At 44.9% G+C, this 27,755-nt stretch overlaps 1 protein-coding gene across 1 annotated transcript; it reads left to right on the forward strand.

Annotated features, from left to right (window-relative positions):
• Positions 1–1,866: 1,866 nt before the first annotated feature.
• On the forward strand, positions 1,867–27,287 carry LOC137912758 (activin receptor type-1-like). Its single transcript, XM_068756896.1, has 12 exons — positions 1,867–1,874; positions 15,561–15,634; positions 15,737–15,991; positions 16,310–16,582; positions 17,288–17,554; positions 19,370–19,575; positions 21,821–21,920; positions 23,138–23,284; positions 23,584–23,859; positions 25,194–25,391; positions 26,059–26,189; positions 26,327–27,287. The coding sequence occupies exons 2-12, from the start codon at positions 15,568–15,570 to the stop codon at positions 26,459–26,461; spliced, it is 2,055 nt and encodes a 684-aa protein (XP_068612997.1). The 5' UTR covers positions 1,867–1,874; positions 15,561–15,567; the 3' UTR covers positions 26,462–27,287.
• The last annotated feature ends 468 nt before the right edge of the window (positions 27,288–27,755 follow it).

Below are 27,755 nucleotides of genomic sequence, written 5' to 3' on the forward strand. Positions count from 1 at the left end.
CGGAGGAGTTGGCTTGGCCTGCTGCTGTGGATACGTGTCGAGAGATGATTGGAGAGGCTGCTGCTGACTGGAGAACGGTCTAGACTGGCAGAACTGTTTTGTGGTAGCATTAATGACCGGCAGACATAACGGTGTCTCTTTGAAGTTGCAGTGGGACAAACTGGACCGTGGCTCCTTCTGGATCACTGTCTCAAAGGGGACAGCAATCTAGCACAAGGTCTAGCACAAAGGGCTGTGAAACTCCTCCCCCCCATTCACAACTGCATACTTGTGCGAATCAGGATTTTCCATTGTGGCCACAAGACCAAAACCCGAAATGGATTCAGAGCAACACTGAGTTTTCCTTTCCTCCATTCCACCTCGACTTGATCTGATCATGCCTGAGAGGAAAGTCCAAGTGTCTCAGCAAGAGGTGAACATAAGAAGGGAGTTGTAGCATGTCAAAAAAGACATGTGACTGTTATTACTACTATGAAGAGCAAACTACACTATATACTAGAATAGAAAGCCTTTATTGTCTTTGCATATACAAAGAGATTAGGACTATACTATACTACAAGTTATACTATAACTATACAAACTGCCGAAACAACTTTTAAATTAATTTGCAGATTGAAAGGTTGCATCTTCATTTACACTTTATTTCAATTTTATTGACAGTTTTTTTTTATATATTATTTTGAATGTATATTTATCTGTAGATATCTGTCTGTTTGTTTGAGCTGTTATATTTGTTTTACATATACCGGTATGTGATTAATTACCTCAGGGGAGGGCAGCACGGTGGCACAATGGGTCGCGTTGTTGGTTCCAATCCAACTTGTGGCCTTTCTGTGAGGAGTTTGGATGTTCTCCCCGTGTCTGCGTGGGTTCTCTCCGGGTTCTCTCCGGGTTCTCCGTCTTCCTCCCGCCTCCAAAAACATGCAAATGAGGTGAATTGATTGTCCGTAGTTGTGAGTGTGTGTGTGAATGATTGTCTGTCTGTCTGTGATGAACTGGCGGCTTGTCCAGGGAGCAGCGTCCTTGCAGTGACGTGATTTGCATAATATTATGAACAATGCCTTATCTAACAATGGTACATACTTCTTTCAAAAAATCCTGATCCAGATCTTGGTCATCATTAAAATCACATCTAGAATATGGCTAGAGTGCATTTTTGTTGAACATTTCAAACATTAATTACCATAAATGTCTGCAAGCAAATAGATGAACAGACATTTAACTAGCAAATAACCCATAGAAAATCCGGATCTACGTAATATATAATACATGTCAAAACAGTGACCGGTTAAATTGCTGTATCTCAAAACGAAAAAAGATCAATGAGTTCTTGTGTCACGACAACTGTGCAATTCACGCTTCATGCCGTTAGGTGGCGGCAACGCGCCGGTTTCGTGTTTACTAACAGATAATAGGACGCGAATAAAAAGAAAAGCCATCCTCGAGAACTCCAAAGGTTTATTTTGAAGGCGCGGACCGGAACAAGCGGCGGCCACCGTCGCGCTTTACTCCCGCTAATCACGGTGAGTTGTGAGCGGAAACTTCCTCCTCTGATCCGGTCGAGTCTTTCGCCTTCGGACGCTTAGGTGCGAGTTGCGAAGCGTCGGCCGCGGAGCAGCGCATCGGAGCAGCGCATCGGAGCAGCGCGTCGGAGCAGCGCATCGGAGCAGCGCGTCGGAGCAGCGCATCGGAGCTTTCTTTATGACTCCTCCCGCCTGGACGGCGAGCGAAGGACGGACGGGAACGGCGGCGTCGCGGAGGCGCTGCGTCTCCGACTTCGGAAAACAAATCGGGCATCGTCGGTGAGTTCTCGGGAGATGGCAGAGTAGTTCGGACTGCGCCAGTGTCGGAGCCCCGGAAAGGCACCTTGACAGGTAAGTTAACCTCACTTTGTTTTAAATGGAGGCGCCGCGTTGGGATGTAGATGTTTGACGTGTCGTTGAAGTTCGCTGGGAAACGCATCGTGACGTGTTTTCACGCAAACGCCTCTGAGATGGCCTGTTCTGCTGCAGCCGAACATCTTTCAGTTTTAAATTCTTAAAGAAAATGATCCCGTCTGAAACATAAAAAAAAAAAAAAACTACGATTGACGCAGCTCAGTCTAGACACCGACATGATTCGATCACGTATTGGTGAATGATGACGCCTCTCGTTGGTTTAATCTCCATTTTCACAATCAGATCGAGCTTGACGCATCGTGGCTAGTTGTGACCCGGTTAGGAGTTTGTTTTGTGATGCTAATAATCTTTGAGAGGGTCGATCCTGGTTGATGGTGTCTCGTCATCCCACGCTGAGCCCCCTGTGGGGGTGTGGGTGTGTGTGTGTGGGTGTGGGGGGGGGGGGGGGGGGGGTTACCATGCTCTGTGGTTTCATTTGTTGTCAGTGAAGAAATACTTAAATGCCATAAATGTGGTTCTCATACAAGAAGCTAAAGTCTGCTGGCTGCATGCTTTTGATTCCTGTTTGGGATCAATCAGGCCTTCGGGGGAATCTGTGCTTGAGATGAATTACAGGGCGGTAAACTGTTACAAGCTGCTGATGAGAAGGTGCCAAGTTCATTACGAAGGTGTTAACGCCACCTGAAAGCACGCAGAGGAGAGTAAGTGTGAACGAGGGTGTCTCGCACTGAAGTCACCAGGATGACGTCTCGGTGCCGCTTCCTCGCTTTGGCAGAGCTGCATTCTCACCTACGACTAATCAGGTCTAACTAGTCGTCCTCCTCATTGCCTGCAGGACCGCTCGGGTTGTATTTTATTTGTTTTGTTGCTGTGAAGTCACCGTTCTAAACTTATGATTCAATCAAGGTGTCAACGCCTTCATGTGTGTGTGTGGCGATCGGAATGCATATGGATTAAGAGTGTCTGGCTCAGGAGACTGTTTAATCCATAGGGATTTGAACCAGCAGCTCGTGGTGTAATGCATGCATTGTTGTTTGTGAGTTTTCCTTTGCCTCATAAATGCATTTGGAAGCAAAATTAGTAACTTAAGTGTCAAATAGATTTATTGGTCAAATATACTATTGATGAGCTATTGATGATCATTAAATCAAAAGGTATTAGAGCTGATTTCCCTGTAATACAAAAGGCTTTGTGATGAGCATCTTTAGTACTTTGAGAGACTCTTAAACCTGAACATGTGACGGATAACCGGACATCCGGTTCTGGCAGCATTCCTGAAGCGTGCGGGTCCGTTTCTCACGGTCAAACGCCTCCAGTTCTACGATGTTCCTGGTTCTGCACGATGAAACGTCTTTCTTCAAGTCCCACCAGAGGTTTTTTTGGCGACTGACAGCGACTCTTAAATTCTCCAAGACTTCCTTTTGAAACGAGTTCCTGGTGGACTTGGGATCATCGTGTGTTTGATCCAAATCCATTTTACCCTCTGCATGCTGCAGGCGTGAAGCCCCACAGCACCACTGAGCTACCGCCACGCCCCCCCGATTCACAGTGCCAAACAGATAGGCTTCTTTCATTGGTCCACAGAAGAGCATCCCAAAACGTTTGAGTTCGTAGGAGTCTGTTACTTTAGCAACAACTGATTTTCACATTATGTGCTTTTATGAAACCTGATATTTGAAATGCTGAATCATTTTGAGACTGCAGTCATGGATTGTTTGGTTATTGAACGTGGGGGGGGGCTGTACCTTATTAATATCTGAGCTATTTAAACTATTATAGTATAATTTAGTTTTTGCAGAGCTGTTGAACCTAATAAACAATCAGGGTTTTGAATGAACTTTCTTCCAACCATACAAAGTTGTTGTAAATATTAGTTTTCGTTAAGCGGAGGAGGCATTCTGGTGAGTAATAGTCGCAGGAGAGGCTGTGACTGGAGTGAAGGAATCTCTAAGTGTTCTTCCTGTTGTTTGCGTGTCTGGTTTATGATCTGGAGAACGTAACCCTTTAGCTGAGCAGTCGTTGGTGGCTTTTTTGGTGCTTGGTGTTCTTGAAGGATTTGGCTCGTCGGGTCTGGCGGTCAGATAAAAAGGATGCCAAATACTCTCAATTTAGCTGTGGTTCAACTCAAAGGGCTCTCGGGGAGTCCGAACCGTTCTGCAGACCCAATTGGGATCCCCTCACCCTGCATCGAGTCCGCTCCTCATTCCTTATGCGTCCTGTTGTACAGCAGCATTATAACGGCCTATCTCTGGTACATTCTTCTTCAAACAGATTGGAGGATATCTGTCTGGTATTCCCAGACATAGAACTGGCTGTGGTGACTTTCCAGCATCATGAAATAGCCATGGAGCAGAAAATAAATCTTCTGAAACCAGACTTTGTGTTGTGTGTGTGTGTGTGTGTGTGTGTGTGTGTGTGGAGATGTGTATGTTAAAACGGTTTTATTATATTGTCAGTCAAAGGTAACCAATAGTCGTTTAACCCACATCAATTTGTGATGCAGTCCAAAACCCCAAGACATTCAGTTTATTTCCCATCACGGAAGAAAAAGTTTCCTTCCTTCCAAATATTCATAAAGGAGAATGTGGTTGTTGTTTTTTTCTGTCTGGGGGGAGAGCGTTCTCGCTGCATAGTGAAACAAGGAAAACCATTCGCTGATGGAGAATACATAAAGGAGGCTTTCCTATCGACTGCGGTAAGTTTTGTGTGTCCTACGTAGCACGGATTTATAGATGTGCACTAAGGCACTTACTGGTAAGTGAACATGTTTAGATACTGCAGAAAACTGTAAAAACAGACCATTTAAAAAGGATTTTATTAAAGTAGTAAGTGTTGACACTCCAGGCTTGAGTATAATGAAAAGTCGCATGAGAGGTTGCCGGTCCCTGGTGTAAACTTTAAAGAGACATTTAATAAGTTCTATTAACACTTTCTTGGGGAGACTATTGCCACAGAATAGGAAATAGTTTCAGCCCCTATTACTCACTCTTATTTAGAAATGTATTCACAGTCATGAAATTATGGTACGGTACGTTTGATCTGGAATAAACTGAGTAATTTATGCACAATGCAACCAAAATAAAATGTATTCTTACCCTGCTTGATTAGAATAGTGTCTGTGTATTTGAGTGGTTTTGCTATCTATTTGAAGTGACTGGCGCTTATTTCCTCGGTTCTTTCAAACATAAAAACTGTGAGAAAAGGCTTCACTGACGTATTTGCTCCTCAGTGAAATATCGTATCCTTGAGAATCACCAGGGAGATCTGTCAGCTCTGTTACTTACAGCTGGTGTTTTCCTTCATGTTGGTCAATATTTGTCTGAGTCTGCACGAGGGGGGGGGGGCTGGGTGTGCCACGGAAAAAGCAATTGTTGCAGGGAGTGTATCTGGATAAAGGGGAAGAGTCTGGGCTTTTCTGCTTTTAAAACATTGCTAAATAAATGTGCTTTTCGCTGTTTTGCCAAGTATCCTTAAATATTGGATGGATTGGAGGAAACCGGGTGGAAGATTGAGAACCGCCTCAAAGAACCTTGATAAATGGCTAAATGAAACATCCTTTATTCATCATTTAACCCCAAAAGTTCCAGCTTGGTTTGGAACTTTTGCAACGTAGCTTGTGTGTATCAAGTATTGTACCAGGTAACGCCGATTTGAGAACCAATTCTCATTTACAGTGACGACCTAGCAACAGAAATGCTCACAAAACATTGATTAGGGGGGCGGCTGCAAAAACTGCAGGTAGTTTGGGTTGGAACAATATGCAAGTGGAGGGAGGGGCAAGTGTGGGCTCTAAAAACCCTCAGATTGTGTGTGTGTGTGTGTGTGTGTGTAATCAGGTTACTCAGTCATTAACGAGAGCTGCAGTTATGAGACCGATAGACTGCTTCAATCAAGTCTGAGCAAGACTCTGTGGCTTATTGCGCCTCCATGTAGGCGGCGCTCAAGTTAAATAAGGTGTGTGAGTGTGAGTGCAGGGGAGAGGTGTGAGCTGAAAACCAAAAATGGTCGTGATTTGTCTTGGGGGTTGCACCATTATGTTATTACCGGTACCTCCGCCATGGCGGGGGTTGGCTTGTCTGTCTCTAAGCAACATACTGTATTTTTCGGACCAGAGAGCGCACCTGGTTATAAGGCGCAACATCAATGAACGGGTTTATTTTCATACATGGGGCGCACCGGGTTTTAAGGCGCATTAAGCGAAACAAAACGGTCATAAGTCAAACTTTATTCAACTTATTCTCAAGATGAAACTCGCCCGGCGTCGCCTCGCTGTCTTGGTGAATGTGTGTTCGCCTTTCCAACGCTCCCACGCAGCTCGCAGTTTAGCGTTGAATGGCCGGAGTTCTTTGGTTAATCCACCCGGGACGATGATGATAATCTGGTTTGCTAGTTAGTTTGCTTCACTTGGGTTTAGACAGTCTCGGTGAGATCGGAGTCGCAGAGCGCAGGAGCCGAGTTGCTGCAGGTCTTCTTCTTGCTTCCTCCTCTTCCTCCATTGATTCGTTAATGTTGGATTCTCTCGCCGCTGCTCTATTCCCGTGTTCTGCTGCCGGACCGACAGCCTTGAGTAAAAGATACCAAGAACAATTTAGAACCTTTTGATGATGATCCAGATCACCATGTCGACTGTGTGAATGCAACTACAAGGAGAATGAGCTGCTTGGCGGAGGCCTGCACTCTCTGAGTGCTTTCCTAGTTTAGTTGTGTGTGTGTGTTTGCGTTTTGCGTGTATCTATTTGCTTACTAAAGGTTTGACTGGTAACGATGGAATATCAGAGGCAGCAGGCTGCAGGGGAACTGTTGTTTCTGCTCCATGCTTGTGTCCAGCTCTGCAGAAAAGGGCCTTCTGTCTGCAGTGTTATTTTTAGTAAAAAAAATCCTTGCGCCTTTTTAATAATCATCAGCCAAATGTATCACGATGAGTAGAGCTGTCTGGGGCTCGCGGCCACTGCAGTCCCAGCATGACACAAGATGATGGAGGGAAAAAGAGGATGAAATCAAAGTGTCTGTGTATCTGCCAGATGCTCATTTTTCGTGACCCTGTACAAGCTTATTAATTTCTGTTCTATTTCCAAGCATGAAGGAAGTCCGGTGGCGATGGAGAGAAGGGAGACGAGACATTACTGTTCTATTACAAATGCATAGATCTGCGGTGGCTGTGACGCTTCGCTCTCCACACCGGTCTCAGACGGCGCTGAAGACAGTCGGCAATACACATTTATGAGGCCTTCAAGTGCTCCAGTGCTCTTCTCTTAATGCTCAGCTGTTAGTGGGTAAAGTTATGGCTTTGTTTCCATTGCTGGTTCCCTCTGCTATGAATAAACGGGGAATTTTCCAAAATTTACGGTTTGCTCCTATATAGTTGGGGAAAGTCTATTTTAGCATAGACTAAAACAAACAGATGCCATTCAAGTAAACTTCAATATCCATGACATCCCTCCATCACACGCACATGCACAAGCACATGCACACTGCTTACTGCATGGCTATTGAGACCACGCCCCCTACATGCACTGTGCATCCCCCCATCACATGCACATGCACACTGCTTACTGCATGGCTATTGAGACCACGCCCCCTACATGCACTGTGCATCCCTCCATCACATGCACATGCACATGCACATGCACATGCACATGCACATGCACATGCACATGCACATGCACATGCACATGCACACTGCTTACTGCATGGCTATTGAGACCACGCCCCCTACAGGCACTGTGCATCCCTCCATCACATGCACATGCACACGGCTTACTGCATGGCTATTGAGACCACGCCCCCTACAGGCACTGTGTATTCCTCCATCACATGCACATGCACACGGCTTACTGCATGGCTATTGAGACCACGCCCCCTACAGGCACTGTGTATTCCTCCATCACATGCACATGCACACTGCTTACTGCATGGCTATTGAGACCACACCCCCTACATGCACTTTGCATTCCTCATGTGCATTCCTCCATCACATGCACAGATGATTTCTAGAAGACTAGCTATTAAAGCCACACATTTGAGCCTGTGCACAACAAGTGAAGTAAGTTTTGATGATATTATGGGCTAATATATGTATTTAATGTTTAAATTGCAAATATCAAATGCAAATGTAGTAGATAGCTAGCTGATAAGTTAGGTGCTAAATAAGCCATAGCTAGCATCCCTTCATTTACCATATATGAGGCACTCTGATAAAGATGCTAGCTACCTCAAATGTGATGCCATTTTCTGCCTCCTGCCAGATGTTTTGAAAATCATTCCAGCTGTTTAGCTAGCCTAACTATTTATTCAGGGTGCAACAATACAGGGGTCTCGGTTTGGTACGCAATACACAATTTTATATTTGTTTTATCAACTTCTCTTTTTAAACTTTTTTCTCCGCGTGGGACTGCTGGGACTTAAAAGCGTTTTACTGCGTATTCTTTTCAAGTTATGAATGCCTGATGGGGGGGGGGGGGGGCATTGTTTTGACTGAGCTGGAAGTGAATGCAATAGAGGATTCACTTCATTGATTTGTAAAAGTGTGAGGAAAGGCTTAAAGCAGGGGTGTCAAACTCATTTTGTCCGAGGGCCACATCAGCATTATGGTTGCCCTCAAAGGGCCAGTTGTAAATGTAACATCGTGTAAATGTAACTTAATGTAATGTAAATAAAATGTAACTACTCCTTAACATGCTGCTAAATCACTGTATTTACTACTACTGTACATACTTAAATTATAAATATTACATATGCAATTGCATAGTTCTAAAAATATATCGATACCTTACTGCTGTAAAAATATCTACCGAGGTTATGTAATCGCCGGCGTCTGTCTGTAATTTGTTCTTCAATATCTCCATTGATTATTGACCGATATTTAGGGAATTTAACACAGTCATGTAGGGGGGGGGGGGGGGTCTCTATCTCACCACTGAGTATCATTTGGGTCGTTATCCAGAATGGAGTCAGCAACAAATATGACTGGGAGTAGCTGATGACCAGCTACTCCCAGTACGCATCATGGGTACATATTACGTTGTTTCAAGCTATCTGTTGGATGATGCTCTTTAGGCTGGTTGATGTTTGGGTCAGCAAAGGTTATCATGTTAGCCCCCTGACTCCTCCACCTCTGCAAGGAATGGCCGAGAATCAGTCAAAACGAAATAGTCTCTGAGCGCTGCTCTGGCTGTTTGGGCCGACTGATTTACTTCTCGCTCAAGAGGGAGAAAATATGTTTAAAGGGTGTCCCGCAGTATAAATCGAGGTGTCCTTTTGGCTAGTATTTCCCCAGAGAAGTGAACTTTGTGAGATGGTCGTTTGGAGGGAGGTTATTTGTGCATTCCTCTGTTGGCAAACATCACTTGGAGCCATAAAGTCCGTGTTTGAATTGGCTGTTTCAGATGTTTTGATGGCTGTGTGAAAACTAATGTCTAATTGCTATGGTGACCTTTGCGTAGAAGACATGCCAACAGTGTCTTCAAAGTGTTGTAAAACCTTCTGAGTTGAGTCTCACGACACCAAAAAAGCTATAACAGAACCACCAAAAGTGCCATTACTCTGCTGAGAAGTGTGTTTGCCTCAAACGTAGGCGATGCGTTTCACGATGCCACAAAGCCGGAACAAACGGCCTGTTTGCTCGCCGCTGCCCCTGTTTCCTTTGTCCAACAACTACTTCACTGGAGGGCCATTGCTCTGGTGATGACATGCGGTCTTTGTCATGGAACTTCAGTGGATCATGTGTTAAAAAGTACATTTTTCGATGGTAGCCTGTTAGTGTCAGGAAGGTGTTGGTCCTACACAAGTGAGAAGGAGGGCGGGACTCAAGCAGGAAGAAGATGCTGCTATTGTCTTTGAGTTCATTTCACTTGAGCTGAATACACTCTGTGTGTGTGTGTGTGTGTGTGTGTGTGTGTGTGTGTGTGTACACCTCAGCTGTTATGCTGTTTAATACGATGCATGCTTGAGGAAACCCTAGCATGGGACGTTTGCATGTAGTCTCATTGTGAGAAGATGCAGCTGCTTACATGCTGTATATCCAAGAGAGATGGAGTTTGGCTCAATCTGATTGGCCGCTGCAGATCGCACAAGCTTTCCAATGGGCCACATTAGTCCTCATGGCCCATTTGATGAGGCGCTTGGCCAGCGAGCCGTATTTCCAAAGGTCAGCGAGCTTCCTATCCGGTACAATGACCCGTCTCTCACAGCCTGAGTGCGTGACACTGGATATCAACAAGGTCACAGAACTGCCCTGAGAGGTCGTCATGAAATGAAATGCCATTTAATATCACGTTTACACTCCCTGCTATACGCCGAAAGCAAACCAGTTTCAGTTCACATCATGGCAGCCACTAATCAATTGTTAATTTGTAGGTACAGATCTAAGCTTCATTCATTGAGCACCTGGTGGGAAAACTTCTCCATCAGTACTAGATAGTCCCAAAATGATGTTTTATTTGGAATTAAAAGCTCTGGAGTTTTGTTTTATTCTGGTTCCATTCATTGTTTGAGTTATGACATGTTTTTTTGGGATCTATAGGCACATCCTTGCTGATCTTTCTTCTACAACAACCTGTTGTTGCTTGGTCTAAATACTGCTCAAACATTGGTCATTAAATCTTCAACGTTGGTGAGCGTTTTAATTTCGGATTAAATGGTTAGTATCACTGGCATTATGAGTCAAGTCACATGTTGATCGTTTCGTGGCATTTACAAGAACACCAAACGGAACACAGTGGGGTGATTTCAGTCGGTCTGTTTTGTCTGTGTGTGTGTTTACGTATTTATTTTAAATCTCAGCCTGGCATTTCATTGAAGACTGATCATACAGTCAGAATTGACATTGCACAGCCAGACGCAGCTTTTGAATGCAAGATTCATTAGATGCATGCCTGCAATGTGACATGTCAAGTATCTGCAAGTTTACTAATGTTACATAGCGTGCAGTGTAATAAGCCAAATACGTAACAACTCGCCCACTGACAAGGCACATTATAACCGTCCTGAATGGATTTGCCTCCAGCTCTATGGGGATAACAGCCAGAGACTTATTTTCAGGCACCATGGATTAGGATTGTTGAGACAAGATTTGATAAAAGAACTCGATCACCTGACTGTGGATTTGCAAAGTGTATTATAAAGTGATTCTTGACTTGCTGTCCCACTGAAATCCATCACTAATGTTTGATTGATTTACCCTAAGATTTATTGCAATCTTGTGTGTTTTTTAACTTGGTGTTAGTCATCCCAACTGTTGTATTTTACTGTGGGCAGTGAAAACTGATTTGCTGAGCTGTAGTGTGAATATGAATGTGGGCTGCTGCAAAGAGGAGGACTTTCGCCCTCAGGTCTGTTTTACACCCACATCCACCTTGGAGTGAAGCATCTGTGGGTCCCTGATGGTGTTCTGGCTCTTTGGCTGCTTGGTCCGGATCTGGAGACGGGGACAAGGACACGAACAACAGGACCTGCACTGCAGTTTCCTCAGTGCTTGGGCTATTTGTGCCATGGTAACTGCCAGTCTGCCAGCTCAGACACAGACTCCCCCATTTGCCAGCTTGATGACTCAGCAGCTCCTGCAGGGCCTCCTCCCTCCCCAACCTCAGTGATGCACCGTGCTCATCAGACAAAGTAGTGTTTGTCATTCTTTCCTTCGTTGCGACCTGAATATGAAACGTACCAAAAATGCTTTAGTATCAACTATTTGTCAGAGGATGTTGTTGATTTAAACACGCCGTGTAGGTGGGAATGTGCACCAGCTCCTCAAAGTGTATGAAATCACCTCGTCTGTCTCCGTCCTTCCTTCTGGCTTGAGTTGTTTTAGCATGTGAGCGGCATGTTTAATCATCCGCGTCTAATCGCATTAAGCGCCGCTCAACTTCTTAGAGAAGTGGTTATCAAGATAGCCCTCTGGAGGTGGAACACTGGAAAGAGTCTGGGGAGAAAACGTGGCGTCCAAACCTGCCATCATATAATTGGAGCCTTGATATGGAGGATCGCTTTCAAGCCCCCCTAGCAAGCAACTCGGCAGGAGTCAACCCAACATATTTTTCACTGGGCCACTATTTCAGTTATTTCTCTCTGGGTTGTAAACACTTTTACCGCCTTGTGTCGAGCTCAATGTGGTCTCTATACGTTCGTACGCAAGGTCAGTGCTGACGCATCGCAGAAGCCTTGATACCCTCGGCCCAAATGCCTGAGGTGGGAGAAGTATTTCAACTAAAGTAAAAGCGTAGATCCTACCAAGTAGTTGATTTAGGTGATGATCTTACTTTCAAGACTGCAGCTATATGTACATAAAACCAGCTTGATATTACTCATTAAGGATACATATCTACATATTAGTATTACTATTGTATAACTATGCTGTTGTTACAGATTTAGTTTCACTTTCAATGTATTATCTTGGCAATACAATCAAATTTCACCCTGGCCAAGTGTTCTTGATGGCTTACTGTATTTTACAGGTTGATCATCTGTTTTACTTGTAAATGCTGAGTTATTAAAATGTATACCTCTCAAATAAGGATCATCTAACGGGACGCTGAAGAGAATAAACTTTCATGAGACTCGATAATAAAATGTGAAACTTACCCGGCTGTACAAACTGCTCAGCATTACACTACACTAAAAACATTACATCTGGCAGTAAACGTGTGAAAATATGTCTTCACTTATTATAGTCATGTGGAATCTGCACTGCTTTCCTGTTAGAACACCACATCACAGGCTGTAGGAGGAAGATAAAGGGAGAGGGGGGGGGGGGGGGTGGCTAGCCAAAAAAGAGGGGGGGGAAGAGCGCACCCTTGGCAGGATGTCATGTCAGTGCTTTGAACACACTGCAGAACTCTGACAGTGAATTCAGTATGCAGGGATAAAGGGCTGCAACACACATGCGCACACACACACACACACACAGATTCACAGTGGCATGAAGTTGTCTGTTCAGATAGGCAGGGCTAGCATCTGCAGAAGCAATTGCTATCTCCTCTGCGGTCTCCAGACTAGTCTTGGCTGTGTTGTCAAGCTAAGCTGCTAAGCGCTAACGACTCAGTGATTCGCTCCCACCTAATTACGCCTCGTATGCTGTGGACGCATGTGGGGCGATTCCATTTTGCTTTTTGCAAAATCAATTGGCCAACGTGCAACGCAGGCAGGCGGGGCTGTCATTATCATCACATTTTAACTGTTGCCACGCACATGATTGCAATTAGCTATTTAATTTCCTTGTGCTCATTTTTATCACTCTTTTATAGTAAACGTCTAATCACAGTGTGATAATACAAATTCTCCCGTCATTTATTGGCGCTGCCTCATTTAATGAACACTGACGTTCAGTGATTATGTGGACGTAGTTATGGAAATAGTGTATCGCTCACCCGGCTGGTTTTCCACAGATGAATGGGAACAGTTCTAACGGCTTGAAGGGCGGCTGAAGTGATGAAGTGATGACAATCAAGGGATTATCTAATCATTTTGAGGGCCCATATACAGGTGCAGTTTGTGTGTGTGTGTGTGTGTGTGTGTGTGTGTGTGTGTGTGCACGTGCACGCTGCACCTAGGAAAGGCATTAATGCAACTCATTACACTGCTCTGTGAATGATAACTTATTTAAGGCCATGTGTCTGCATGGGAGAGATGCTGCAGAGCCCCAGCGAAGGTATTTCAGTTGTAGACTTCAGCTAAGACACGGGGAGTCATTGACCGACTGTAATTGGAGCTATTAACTGAGGCCTGGCGGCTTAGTTGATTGAGGCGAGTCATTGATCTGTCAGCTGTCTGTCTTTCTGCATGTCTTTCTGTATTGGTGATGCATGAACCAGAAGCAAGATAACCAGTCAGACGATCGCTTTTTGTCAAGGCTTCAGTATGCGCCCCAGACTATTGTCTTCAACTCCTGGGCTTATCTCTTTATCCTGTGCCCCCCTGGGGGGGGGTTCACAATAGCCGAGCCGCCCCTCCCTTACCAGCATGGTGCCCGCGTCCTGCTGTCCCCGAGGGTGTTGACATCAGACACCTCTTTGTCCCATTTCCCTCCCTTTAACCTACCTCAATGTTGCACGCTGCACATCTCTCCCACACTGGCCCTGTTGTTTTGCGCTGCTCATGACCCACTGCCCCCCTGTTGCCCCCCAGCTAAACTGTTGTTGCATCATCATGCTCTCCTGCCCCCCCCCCCCCCTGCTTCCTCCCAGGTCCAAACGGAGCAGACAGAGCTCCTGATTATCTCTGTGTGACGGCATCTGTTTTGTGCTCCTATTAAAGCACCAGCATGTGGTCTGTGTGAGAGCGGCCCGTATAGACGCTGCCGTCGGTAACGCTAACATTACATCTTTAATCATTTATGTCTGACATGGACACAAAGGCCTTGGTGGGGGGTGGGGGGGGGGGGGGGGGGGCACCAGGGCCGTGTCATGCCTCAGACACGGCCCTGGTGCTCAGCATGGCGTAAGCAGGGCGCGCTGCAGGCGAGGATGACTCCACAGAACACTCCTCGTCTGTAGAACTGACTCCACAGAACACTCCTCGTCTGTGTAGAACTGACTCCACAGAACACTCCTCGTCTGTAGAACTGACTCCACAGAACACTCCTCGTCTGTAGAACTGACTCCACAGAACACTCCTCGTCTGTGTAGAACTGACTCCACAGAACACTCCTCGTCTGTAGAACTGACTCCACAGAACACTCCTCGTCTGTGTAGTACTGACTCCACAGAACACTCCTCATCTGTGTAGAACTGACTCCACAGAACACTCCTCGTCTGTAGAACTGACTCCACAGAACACTCCTCGTCTGTAGAACTGACTCCACAGAACACTCCTCGTCTGTGTAGAACTGACTCCACAGAACACTCCTCGTCTGTAGAACTGACTCCACAGAACACTCCTCGTCTGTGTAGTACTGACTCCACAGAACACTCCTCGTCTGTAGAACTGACTCCACAGAACACTCCTCATCTGTGTAGAACTGACTCCACAGAACACTCCTCGTCTGTGTAGAACTGACTCCACGGAACACTCCTCGTCTGTAGAACTGACTCCACAGAACACTCCTCGTCTGTAGAACTGACTCCACAGAACACTCCTCGTCTGTAGAACTGTGCGGTTGATTTCCTTTGGATTATCGTGTGATTTTTAAACTGGTGGTTTATTAAAATCTGTGCATGGCTGCAGCAAACACGACTCGTCTGTGCAGACGCATTAACTATTGAAGGATTAGGCTGTTTCCAGGTCTCTGAACGATGGCGTTTGGGCACCCACATTCATTCTCCCTGCTGCGCTCCTCTCCTCCGTCCTCCTCTTGTCTGTCTGCTTCTCCTCCCTCACTGCCAAGCAGCCTGTCTCCACGCGCACGCACGCACACACACACACATACACACTCTGAGGGAACCAATAGAAGAGCACCAGTCTCCCCATTGCTTGCCACTCAATGTCTTGTTGCCAGGACAACAGGAAGGCATGAGACCCACTTTACTTGAGAATTTTAAACTTGGTGTTGACTCTTTCTGAAAATAAGAAATAATACTGTAATACTGTCCGTCAGTCCTTCTGTCTCATTCAACAGTGTCCCATTTTTTGAAAAACAAATGGATAGAAATCAAATCTTTATCCTTGGATAGCATTCCAGCACATTTGTTGGAGCAGTTCCCTGATTTTAGTGTTCTCTTTCTTCCCCTGTAGTTCTACAATGTGTGCTGGGGGCCTGTTTCAATTGGTTTGGATCGTCCTGCTCTCTTCCTGTTTGAGTTTGGAAGGTAAGTGTCTCTAAATGCAGCTTTACAAGAGGGAAACGTGATGCTTGTCATCTCAGCACAGTTTGGGGCCATTTGGAGATCTAATTGTTTATTCTTTTGCAGGCGATGTCATTGTGTCAAACTCTGAATGTTTGTGCGACGGAGCATCCTGCAGCGGTGGGGGCCGATGTTTTGGCCAGCAGTGCTTCGCCTCCCTCTCTACGCCGAATGGGACATCGGTTCTCCAGAGGGGCTGCGTCGCTGATACTGAGGAAGGGTCTGCACGCTGCGGTAGCACTCCAACTCCTGAGCTGGTGATAGAATGCTGCAGTGGGGATCTGTGTAACCTGAATGTCTCCTTGCAGTCTCCAGTGAAAGGTAGATGTGTGTTCTGCAATTTACTAATCTAATGAAGTGTCATTTCTCTATACGTTGTGCTCTGTGTTTTCCACATTCTCCAGTTTACTTGTGATAACTGAGTTTTGTGCTGGTGCAAAGCACAGAGTTTGACATTTTCAAAGTTGGATGCAAATCAACGTTAGGAACTTGAAGTTTGCTCAGAAATTAAGCCACATGTTTTATTGAGACCATTGTACGTTAAATCAGCAGGAAAATTGTTCTGCAAGAAACCATTAATATGTGAGTTGATCTAACAGATGTGAACAGAAAGACACCTTAGCGCTTTGCTCTCACCAGGTACAGACCTGCCTGCTGGCAGACCAGTTCTCAGGAACCAGGACTGTGTGTGTGAGGGCGGGGTGTGTGAGCCAGACCGCCGCTGCATGGGCCAGCAGTGTTTCTCCTCGTGGAAGATGATTGATGGGGCGGCCGTCCAACAGAAGGGCTGCCTGAGGGATGACGAGGAGGGCAGAGCCACGTGTGCCACGCCACCCTCATCGGCCCGTGTTGTCAAGTGTTGCCAGGGCCATCTGTGCAACATGAACGTCACTGTGCAAGCTCCAGGGAAAGGTGGCTGCTGATTATTTTATAACTCCTGGCATTGGGTGGTATGGATTTGTCCTACTTCTATGAAAAAGCAACTTCGAGCTGTGATATGGAGCTATAATCCACGAGCACAGACATGAAATGTGGCTTGAAACCCCAGAGGAGACGGACTGTACCTACCCTGTCTCAGCAGGGGCAAATCTGCTTCTCACCCCAACACGCTTAAAGAGTAGAAGTAGCCAGTCAATGTGGGATAAATTGCCTTGTAAAAGAGGAATATACCTGATTTAAGCGTAGTTTCACTGAAATGAAAGCCAACAGTCCATCATTAAAACAAGCTTATTGGTCATGCGACGGGCCTGGAAAGCTCCAGTGCTTGTGCAGGTATCTCTGGATCATGATGTGCCTCTGCAGCGGTCGAAAGTCTTCATTTAGATTTTAATCCAGCTGGCACCGTCTGCCCCGTACGTCCACACGGTGGCTGAGGCGTATGTGCTATTAGCAATTCTGCTACTTTCAGCAGCAAAAAAGAAACACAAAACAGTGTCTCATTCTTGTGATGATGTCAGTTTTCACACAGTGCTACTCATCATCTAAAATTTTCTTAATGTTAACGTTTTCATTTCATAATTCACCATAAAATGCTATAATTAGTTTTATTATACTGTAAGAATAGTTGTAGCCGTTTCATGTGGGGGATTTGTTTACTTACGTCTGAATGTTTTGCAGAGGAGGAAATGAAGCCCTCGGTCAAAGAGGAGCACGAGTGCGTCTGTGAGGGCAGCTCCTGTGCGACGGGGAATCGCTGCATGGGCCACCAGTGTTTCTCCTCCGTCACCGTCAACACCGGATCCCTGGTGTACCAGAAAGGCTGCTTTAAGGTCTATGAGCAGAGCACGTTGACATGCAAGACCCCGCCTTCCAGGGACCAGATTGTTGAGTGCTGCCACGGGCATCTGTGTAACATGAACAGCACTGTGGAGCTGCCTGTCAAAGGTACAGTACTCTACTACCCACAATGCATCTCATGCCTGAACCTTCCTCTACCCTTCAAGCGAAGATGTTCGGGAGCTCCCTCTGGATTTGTGCAGTGAACTCTTTTTCATCCATTCAGAGTGAGAATGATCGTGTGGGTTGTTACTTTTTTAGACAAAGCAGCACACTCTTCCCTTGGTTTTCTGCTGACACAGCAATATGATCGCTGTGAAATTGTCTGCCGCAGCTGTTTCGGGTTGCTCTCTCGGCCTGAGCTGCACGGAGTTACTCTCCTGACACCTCATGGAACAGGAACAGGGGGAGGTGGTGGGCCAGCCAAAAGGAGAATTTGACTATGATTGTCACGGTCCACCTCCCTCTGTCCTCAGCGTGGTCCGAGCGGGCTGACAGAGTCCAGAGGCTAATGCCACCTGGGTGGGTGGTTCTTGTCCTTTTTATTTATTCTTATTATTCTACCTGTTCTTTTCTCAGTACAGCAGTGGTTTATATTTTATAGCTGAAATTCTAGTATTCTAACTTTTTATGCTGTTAGGGATTAGGGATTATATTCGTGATAATTTTGCCACAAAACAGATATAATCACTATGGTTTTTGTTTTATATTTTACACTATTGACTCTTTCACTCTGCCACAAACACAAGAATCATGTCAAACATGTCTTTCTGACATGGATGCGAGAGGAGCCGCCCTCTCCCACGTGGTGGTTCAGGTTTTCTGGCTTTCTATTGGTGTGTGGCTGAAAGGCTGCATCATTTCAGTGATGAAAGGGGATCGTTGTGCTGCAGGCAGAGCTGAGCCGTCTTTCCTATGGAATGTTTGGAAAGTATGAGTGGTGGTCAGTTCCTCAGGCTGGCCTCTGCTGACTTGATGAGATCCTCTCGGTGTGTGTTCATGAATGAATGAATGTGCATGTGTGCTGTGAACACCCCCCTCCCAGAACTGGTTCCTTCAGACGGCCCACATAGGTGCTACAAACCCGTGTGGTTGAGCCTCAGTAAATGTGGTCGCATGTCAGAAAAATACTCTCATTACATTATATCTTTATTTCACATCTAAAGAATGATTAAAATGATCCAATCCAACTTTATTTGTAAAGCACTTTAAAACAACAAAGTTGGGCAAAGTGCTGAACACAGCAGTGAAATCATTTATTCAAAAAACAATAAAAGCATAGAGCACATTCAAAAGTCCAGCTTCTCATGCCGTGTTATAAGCCAGGAAGAAAAGGTGTGTGTTTAAAGTGTGGATTTGAAGAGAGGGAGTGACTGTCTGAGGGGCAGAGGCAGCGGATTCCACATTTTTGGACCAATGCCGGCAAAAGAACGGTCCCCTCTTGTTTTAGGAACAACCAGCAGGGAGTGGTCGGCCGGCCTGAGGGAGCATGCGGGGCCGTCGGGCTGCATGAAGACATTTAAAACCAAATATAAAATATTTTTAAATGAGCCAATGCAAAGACCTTAGTGCTGGATATGCTCTTGCTTCTTAGTGCCCGTTAAAAGCCGAGCAGCCGCGTTTTGTACACGTTGCAGTCGGGCGATGGATGACTGAGGGTGGCCGACATAGAGGGAAACAATCTAAAGTGTTTGTGATAAAAAGCATGAATTAAAATCTCAAAGGGTTTGGCTATGGACAGTTTGCCTGAGCTGCACTTCACCACAGCTAATCTGAGCATCAAACTTCAAAGCACTGTCTAGCATCACACCAAGGTTTGTCACTGCAGCTTTTAAGTTTTGTCCACAGACACTGGCGCCGACTTGAATCCTTGAATGATGGATGGAATGATGGCCTGAGGGAAATGTTTCTGTCCCCTCACAGCCGATCGGATCTCCAGCTACAGTGTGACTACTCTGGTTATCATTATCGTGGTTCCCATCATGGTCCTCGTGGTCCTCTCTGCTGTCGCCATCCTCGTGTTCAGACGCATCCACCAGAACCAAATGGAGAGGCTTACATCACGAGATGCCGAGTACGGAACAATCGATGGCCTCATAGCATCCAACGTCGGGGAGAGCACTCTGGCGGTGAGTTGTGTGCTGCTTAATATTATAATTGATAGCCGTGTCGATTATTCAGTCTGTAAATTGCTGACAGCCTCTGAGGCGTGGGGCTACCGTCTGAACTAGTTACGTTGTAGCATCGCTGCTTTCTGAGGTGGTTTAACAGTCGGTGCCCTTCAGCTCCAAAGAATACAAATGGTTACATGGTTTAATAAATTTCATCAGGTTCAGTGAAATATTTTTCATGGAATGGATCAATTATAATTTAAAATAAAGAAATGGACTTGAGATCTCTGCTATTTTCTGAGCTGATTGAGATTTAAAATACATTTTACAGCGGCAGGAAACATGAATGGGATATAATTAATGAGCTCATAATCAGGAGGAAGCTGCTGTCTGGTGAGAGGTCGGCTGCTTAAAGACCTGTCAGTCATTTAGATGGCTGGAAGGCCAAATGTTCTAACGTGCAACAACAATCCCACTTCTAAAAGGATGCGCTTAGAACCATTGGATACGTTTTTACTTCACATCTTCTTTGCATCAGATAAAAATGATTGACACTGCAGCATAATAAATGATGACCGTCTCCTGTTTAAAGTTCTTATGGTGGTGCTGTAATCAAAGGTTTACTTCCATGTGATTTCAATCTGGGCCATTGGACATTTGACAAAGTCTTAAATGCTTCTGATATGAGCTTCCTTTGGTTTAGTTCATGTTTAGAAATGATCTACAGATGCATTACTTGGTTTAAAGTACAGTAAAATACTGTAAATGTATAAAGAGAGACATTTTGGATGTGCAGTGCAAGGATGGCGCCCATCTCTGTGTGTGTGTGTGTGTGCGCGCAAGTGTAGGCGGTGCTGTAGCTGGAATTAAATTGTTGTTTTGATCTTCTCAGTCATTTTTCCACTCTGCTAGAGTAAAGTCTTTTGCTATTCATTTTCTCTCCACTCAACCACGGATTGTAGTTTTCTGCCGGGCGCTTCGTGTTCGGAGGCCCACTAAACCGATCCAGTCGAGGTGGAGTCCTGCGGTCAGGGTTTCGTCAGAACTACAGCCCAGTACCGTTGACTGGCTCGCCCACCAGCTATATAATCAAGTTCAGCAGGAACGGCTCACGGTTTAGCTGAGCTGACAGAAATCATTGCGGGTACCGCCCGTTTCACTGAGATGAGCATCAGGATGTGTTACTGGGCTTCTAATGTAATGGAAGCATGTGCTGCACACTTGGAGCTACACACTCGTCTTTGTGGCTGTCGGAGCATTAATAATCTGAAAACCTAGATTATGAACTAGATGATGAAACTTGTGCAGATGTACACCACCTTAAGGACTGTGTGTGTGTGTGTGTGTGTGTGTGTGAGAGATATATAAACAAATAGTTGGCTTTCTTTCAAGCTGTTTCCAGTCCATCAATGCACTTGGCCGTGAAATGCCAAAACGAGGTGCCACAGAATGTTTGTTTGTGTGTAATTAAAAAGGACTTGGCAGCATTATGAAAAAGATGATTATGAGCAGCAGTGTGGCTCTGAAAAACACGCTGGTGAAATGCACTTGTTGTCGCTCTGTAGCTTGCTGGCTATAATGAGACGGTCGAGGCCTGGTTGCATCCTAATGCTTAATGCCCCGGCCCACCTAAAACAATCCTCCTGCAACAATGAGGGGGGATTTTAACTCTCTGCGGAGCAACTGGTCATTCATTTTATAACTCTATTGTGCATTCCCCTGTAAATGTGTCTGTTTATCTGAGGCGTCATGCTTTCTTTGTTGTTTTCAGCCCTCATTCTCTCCTCTCGGTTTAGTCCTTTGTTTCGTGGGGCATCTGCTAACTTTAACGCTCTGCACTGCCCTCCTCTGGTGGCAGCAGGATGCTGCATGTCTCATAACTGTGATAAAAATAAAAGGCTTAGCAGCATTGCATCTGTTTTTCAAGTCTGGCCCTTGGATTAGATGAAATCTCTAGCGCCCACACCAATCACCAGTGAGAGGACCGCACTTCTGTTGTGCAATCAGCAGGGGGCACTCTGCATGATCGAGGATTGACGCGCCTAATAATGCACTACATCCTGGCACACGCATCCTTTGAGCCCATGTGGGTGCTGAATCATAGGCAGCTTGCTTGTATTCGTCACCATCTGACTCACAGATGCTCCTTATATCATCTTTTTTAAGGCTCAAAACACAAGATTCCTTTGGAGAGGTTGTCGTTCAACCGGTTCACCTAAAATAAACACACAAGCTCTTTACTCACTGTTTTTCTGTTTCCTAGGATCTGCTGGATCACTCCTGCACTTCAGGAAGTGGCTCAGGACTGCCTTTCCTTGTTCAGAGAACTGTTGCACGACAAATCACACTTAATGAGTGTGTGGGTAAGTGTCCTGTTATAAGCTGCTGTGTCCGAAAACTCTCCTCCCACCTTCATTCCAGTGGGGCACACCCACTGAAAATGCAAAAAATGCAGTAAAGCCCTGCTAAATGGATACCGAGATGTTGTTGGTCTGCCTCTGAGCCAGCAGGAGAGCAGCTGACTGGCACAGTTTGTTGGTTTAACCATGTCTCATGTGTGCAACCTACAACGAGGGATGCCACGAGACGTAGAAAACTTAAACCAAGTATCAGTAAGCTCCAAATGCAAACGCTTGCAGGTGTAGCATTCAATAGGATGTGCAGCTTTAGACTGTTTTGTCGAAGTGTATCATTGAGTGTTAGTCATGCATGAATCGATTTTTGTTTTCTTCACAAAAAACAGAAAAGCACTGACATCAGTATATCAGAGTCCATCAGGGGACACCTGATGCATGGGACACCATCTATATGCTGTTGGTGATAGGCAGAAAACATGCACCTGCACGTACATACCTAGTGAGCATATTTATTATAGGACTCAGACACAAGCGTCACTGGAGATTAGTATCAGCCAAATGCTTGCTTACAGCAAAGACTTATCTTTGTTGAATGTTGCAGGACTGTTTGCTCTGCATGTAAATGCTTGATGACAGTAGAGAAGTGAAGTGAGTCAGTCTTACCCGAGCACCAGGTTACTAAAAAGATGAAGAGGATACCCAACAGTGCCTTATAATTAAGAAAAATCTTAATCCACGCCAGAGAAGTGCTAGAAACTCCTGAATCTATCTAAAAAATAAATCCGGTAAAATAAATCTGGATTCACTTCCAAAAGTAATGGGTTCTTCTTGCTGAGTGCCTAAAATGTGTGGTAGAAGGAAATGGTGAAAACGGCTCCATCTTATAATGATGAAAGTGACCCAAAATGCGTTGATCTGTCAGGATCCGTTTCTCGGTACAACGTGTTCCTCCTCCCACCAAGTTTCATGAAGATCTGTCAAATCATTTGGTATAATCCTGCTAACAGGCAGGCAGAGAGATGGTGGTGGAAACATGGCCTTCTAGCCGTAGGTAAAAAGGCCCAATTAACTCTGCAGGTCTGGACTGGCTTGCAGAACTCTTACACAGAAAACTCAGTGCAACTCCCCTCCTCTGCCCTCCTGACAATAAGTTCAACAACAAGGCCACTGATCCCATCACAGCAGCAAGAAGACATTTCTGTCATCCTTTTTTTTCCATACAGGTAAGGGCCGTTATGGTGAGGTGTGGAGGGGTCAGTGGCAGGGAGAGAGTGTCGCAGTCAAAATCTTCTCCTCCAGAGATGAGAAATCCTGGTTTAGAGAGACGGAGATCTACAACACGGTGCTGCTGAGACACGAGAACATCCTGGGTATGGACCACATGGACTTCATTTATTTTGATTGCGTGACGCAACAAATGTGTTTTATTATGCGGGCTTTCTTTAATACATCTCATTCAGCCTATCTGCAAAGATAACCTAGAGTAGATGAGCTTTTATATTACAGAAATATCAACAGCTGAATCTATAAATCTATCTATAAATTGACACCAATAAATGTGCCATTGTCTTTTTATTATCACGTCAGTCCCAGACATGTTTTACCGACATGCTGTTTTGTGTTTCTGACTAAACGTTTTCTGAAATGCGCCGTATTTGTCCCAACGCAGGCTTCATAGCTTCAGACATGACCTCGAGGAACTCCAGCACTCAGCTGTGGCTGATCACTCACTTCCATGAGATGGGCTCCTTGTATGACTACCTGCAGCTCAGCACGCTGGACGCCCCCGGCTGCCTCCGCATGGCTCTCTCCATCGCTAGCGGCTTGGCCCACCTCCACGTCCAGATCTTTGGCACTCAGGGCAAACCGGCCATCGCCCATCGCGACCTCAAGAGCAAAAACATATTGGTTAAAAAGAATGGGCAATGTTGCGTTGCCGACCTTGGTGAGAATTTATTTGATTGACATGAAGAATATGTTGTGTGTATTTGTGTCTCCCTACTCCCCCTTAAACTAACAGACAGTCGTTACAGTCTTGGTTATGAATCCTGGAGTCTCCCAAACACTAACTATGACCATCAGCTTTGGGCTAAACGGTCAACAAGACAACTAAACAGCTGTTTGAGATGTGAGGTTGGAGTTTGAGCCACTGGATGAATGAATAGAACATTAGGATTTATGGGCAGTGCTTCGACAGTAACAACACTCTGCTGGCATCTATTAGTTGTTAATTTAGGAGGAGCCACTGCTTCTAAAAGTGCCTAATCAAAAACACATTAAGGGGAACTGGGACTACTTTATCTAACGTTCCAATGTTCCGTTTGCAGATGCACGAATTAAAAATAATTAAGATGCAAGGCTTGACATGTTTACAGGCTTCACCGTGATGACGCATCTTGCTGTTCTGACAGACATGCCGGATTTTGTTTGTCTGTTAAGCAATTTATTAAGCTGGAGTGGATTCTGTGTCGGGAGCAGGACTGATTGCTGGAGTGGTTTTAGTCGTGCGTCCCCAGACGGGAATCTTGGCATGTGGCTTGCTTCACTGTTTGAACTCCTGGCGGCAGCTTGATTTATGTGCTCATTCATTCATTAGCTTGAGGGGACATGCAGGGAGTTTGAGACGTGTCTTTATGATCATGAGGATCGTTCAGCAGCTCAGGCCTGCTTTGCAACTTGCCCAGGTGTGAAATAAAAAAGTTGAACCTTCATGTGCACATGCTTTTAAGATGGATTGAACAAGTACAAGTACAGACAAACAGTAGCATGTATTACAGTACAAGTACAGACAAACATCCTGTCTAAGAGGATCATTTCAAAAAAGCCCTTGCGGTCCATTGGAAGTCCTTAGTACATAAATCATCGACGTTTAATAATACCAAATAAATTACTCAATTGATGCAAAAAAACAATACATTAAAAAGACACCCAATATGTACAACGTAGGTGGAGGAAAAAATGGGGGCAAGGTGCAGTATTGTAAAAAGATGATTTACCCATGTTTGTCTTATAGGAGGGGGTACTTGGGTTGTTGTTTGAGCTCCCTCTAGTGTTGTGGCTGTGGGTGTCACTAAATCTTTGGAGGTGTTTCGTCAGGTATGCAGGGATTGAGGGGATTAAGTAAAATAAATCCTCCAACGAGCCTTGAAGTCACTAACATGATTCTGTATTCTGGGCTTACCGAGGGAGAATATTTTTTTTTAATTAAAATGTTAAAATATTGTTAATGAAGTAATTTGAACCATTTTGAATAGTAGCTCGCTCATTCATTCATACTAGGTCTGGCGGTCATGCATTTCCAAGACACCAATGAACTGGATGTGGGGAACAATCCTAAAGTGGGCACGAAGCGCTACATGGCCCCTGAAGTGCTCGATGACTCCATCCAAATGGACTGTTTTGAGTCCTACAGGAGGGTGGACATCTGGGCTCTGGGCCTCGTCCTATGGGAGATTGCCAGGAGGACAGTCAGCAACGGTTGGTACATTCAATACACGATCCTGCTGGATTCCTTTAGACCTGCTTGTTTATAAAATTATTTTATTTTATACATGCAGCTGTTTGAGATGTGAGGTTGGAGTTTGAGCCACTGGATGAATCTCTCTCTTGATCCCTGAGGAATCAAGAGAGAGATTCAAACAGAATAAAACCAGCACGGCAGCTTGAGTTCTACGGTCTGTGGTTCCGTGATTCTTGTCGGCGCTAAAGCATCGCTGCTTCAACTCAGACAAAGTAAAAGCTTTTGAGTTATTGACAAAAAGATTTGCTGTAAGAAGCCAGAGGCAACTAATGTGTTATAAAACCTTCATCCTCCATTCACATAGATTTATTGCCTTACGGTAGAAACCGGGCTTTCAGCAACACTTAAAGTATTCATCTACTCCAAAGGAACCACATCTCTCTTTTGTTTCACGGCTGCACTCCAGAGCGAGTTCATGATCAAGCCTTTATTTTAGCCAGGAACGGAAGTTCGCAAGTTAAGAGACCAAAACGAATCATGAGCGAAGCAGCCAGGCCACCGCATGAATCCTTCTTACACACCTTGATGCGTTTCAGATGCTCGACGTTTGTTGATATAGCTTTCATTTACACTTGATTTTATGATATGAAAGAAAACTGATTTCTTTCTTTGGCCCAACTCTAGGCATTGTGGAAGACTACAAGCCACCTTTTCATGACGTGGTCCCAAGCGATCCCAGTTTTGAGGATATGAAGAAGGTTGTGTGTGTGGATCAGCAGAGGCCTGTCATCCCAAACAGATGGTTTTCAGACCCAGTGAGTAATTTAAACGGCCAGCACCAGATGATTCAGGTCCTCCTGCTTTTAATAGGCACAAATAGAAGCACAGTAATAATATTCTACTGTAGACAAGGGACGTGCTCATTGATTAACTTCTCCCAATTATTTTTCAGACTTTAACCTCCATGGCTAAACTCATGAAGGAGTGCTGGTACCAGAACCCATCGGCCAGATTAACAGCGTTGCGCATCAAAAAGACACTCACAAAGATCGACAACTGTCTGGACAAAATCAAAATAGACATTTGAGCCTGCCTCGGGGAGAAAGAGGCAGACGCACTAAAGGCCTTTAAAGACATCCAGAGGATGAACCACCCACTAGAGAATTCAAAAGACAAAACCTGGATTGGTTCAGTGCCCTTATAGTGGCACAGACCTATATTTATTTTAGAACACTCGACGGGACACATTTTGCCATCCAAAGACGGCTTACTGGGCAGGTTTGAGACTGCTTATAGTCTTGGAAATAGGAAAGTATGTATTCAACTGATGATATAGGAGCTGAACTGCAATGTTCGTCAAGGAAGAAACTGTTACTTGGGAATTTTAATAGGCCTCCTTTTGTTGATGTTCAAATTCTGTTTGACACCTCTTTTAGTTTGAAAACTATCCGAGCTTATTCATTTCACGTCGTCTCTTGTAGGGTACTGAATTGTTAATTTGCATTATGGTAGATTATTTTGTGAAAATAAGTCAACTTGCCGATGTAATCAGTGGATACCTTCATGAACGGTGATCACAAAAGTGTCATGTTTTACGTTTACAATGCTGCCAGGAAGGGTTTTATTGCGTCTCAATTGTGTAACATTTAGTCATACGGCTACATCAGTGGCGCTGTCATAGTCCTAAGAGGGCGTCCACCTAAAGGTACTTTGTAGCGGCGCTTTTGTATATCAACGTGGATTTTACATCTGATTATGTTTGTGAAGTGTGCATTTCAACTTTGCAAAGACAAATGCTAAAATAATTAAATATTAGATGCTTGACTTCGTTCCTCCAGAAGCCTGTAAAGGCTGCATATGTCTTAATCCGTGCATTGTCAAGTGACTGAAGTTAAACTTCTTCTTTTTTTTTTTACATTTTATATCAATTAGTGATTTCTATTAATTAAATAGAACAAATGTCTGTGGTTTTCTGTTCCATTTGTCGGTCTTCTCAGTCCACTGCTTTGACCCACACACTATATATAGATAGATTCTTCAACAAGTCTTGAATAGATTGATGCTAATTTCTTGACAATATTTGTTAGACTGTGATTATCCCTGGACTTTATACGTAGCACTGTTTTCAAGTCAAAGCGTCACAGGAAGCGTCACAGGAAGTGACGTCACGCTGCACGCGTTACCGTTCCTGTGTGTAGGAGAGGGGGCTCACTGTGCCACAGCGTAACTCCAGATCTGATAGATATATGAGAATGACTATCCATATGTCTCCGAGTACTGATCGGGTCTGCAAGCACGTGATCGGGCTCGATTTCCGATCACGTGATTGGAAATAGGGACGTCCCTAATTTTTTCCCTTTCGTTATTCAGTAAAAACATTC

Source organism: Brachionichthys hirsutus, unplaced genomic scaffold (genome assembly GCF_040956055.1).
Source record: "Brachionichthys hirsutus isolate HB-005 unplaced genomic scaffold, CSIRO-AGI_Bhir_v1 contig_790, whole genome shotgun sequence".
Lineage (NCBI taxonomy): Eukaryota > Metazoa > Chordata > Actinopteri > Lophiiformes > Brachionichthyidae > Brachionichthys > Brachionichthys hirsutus.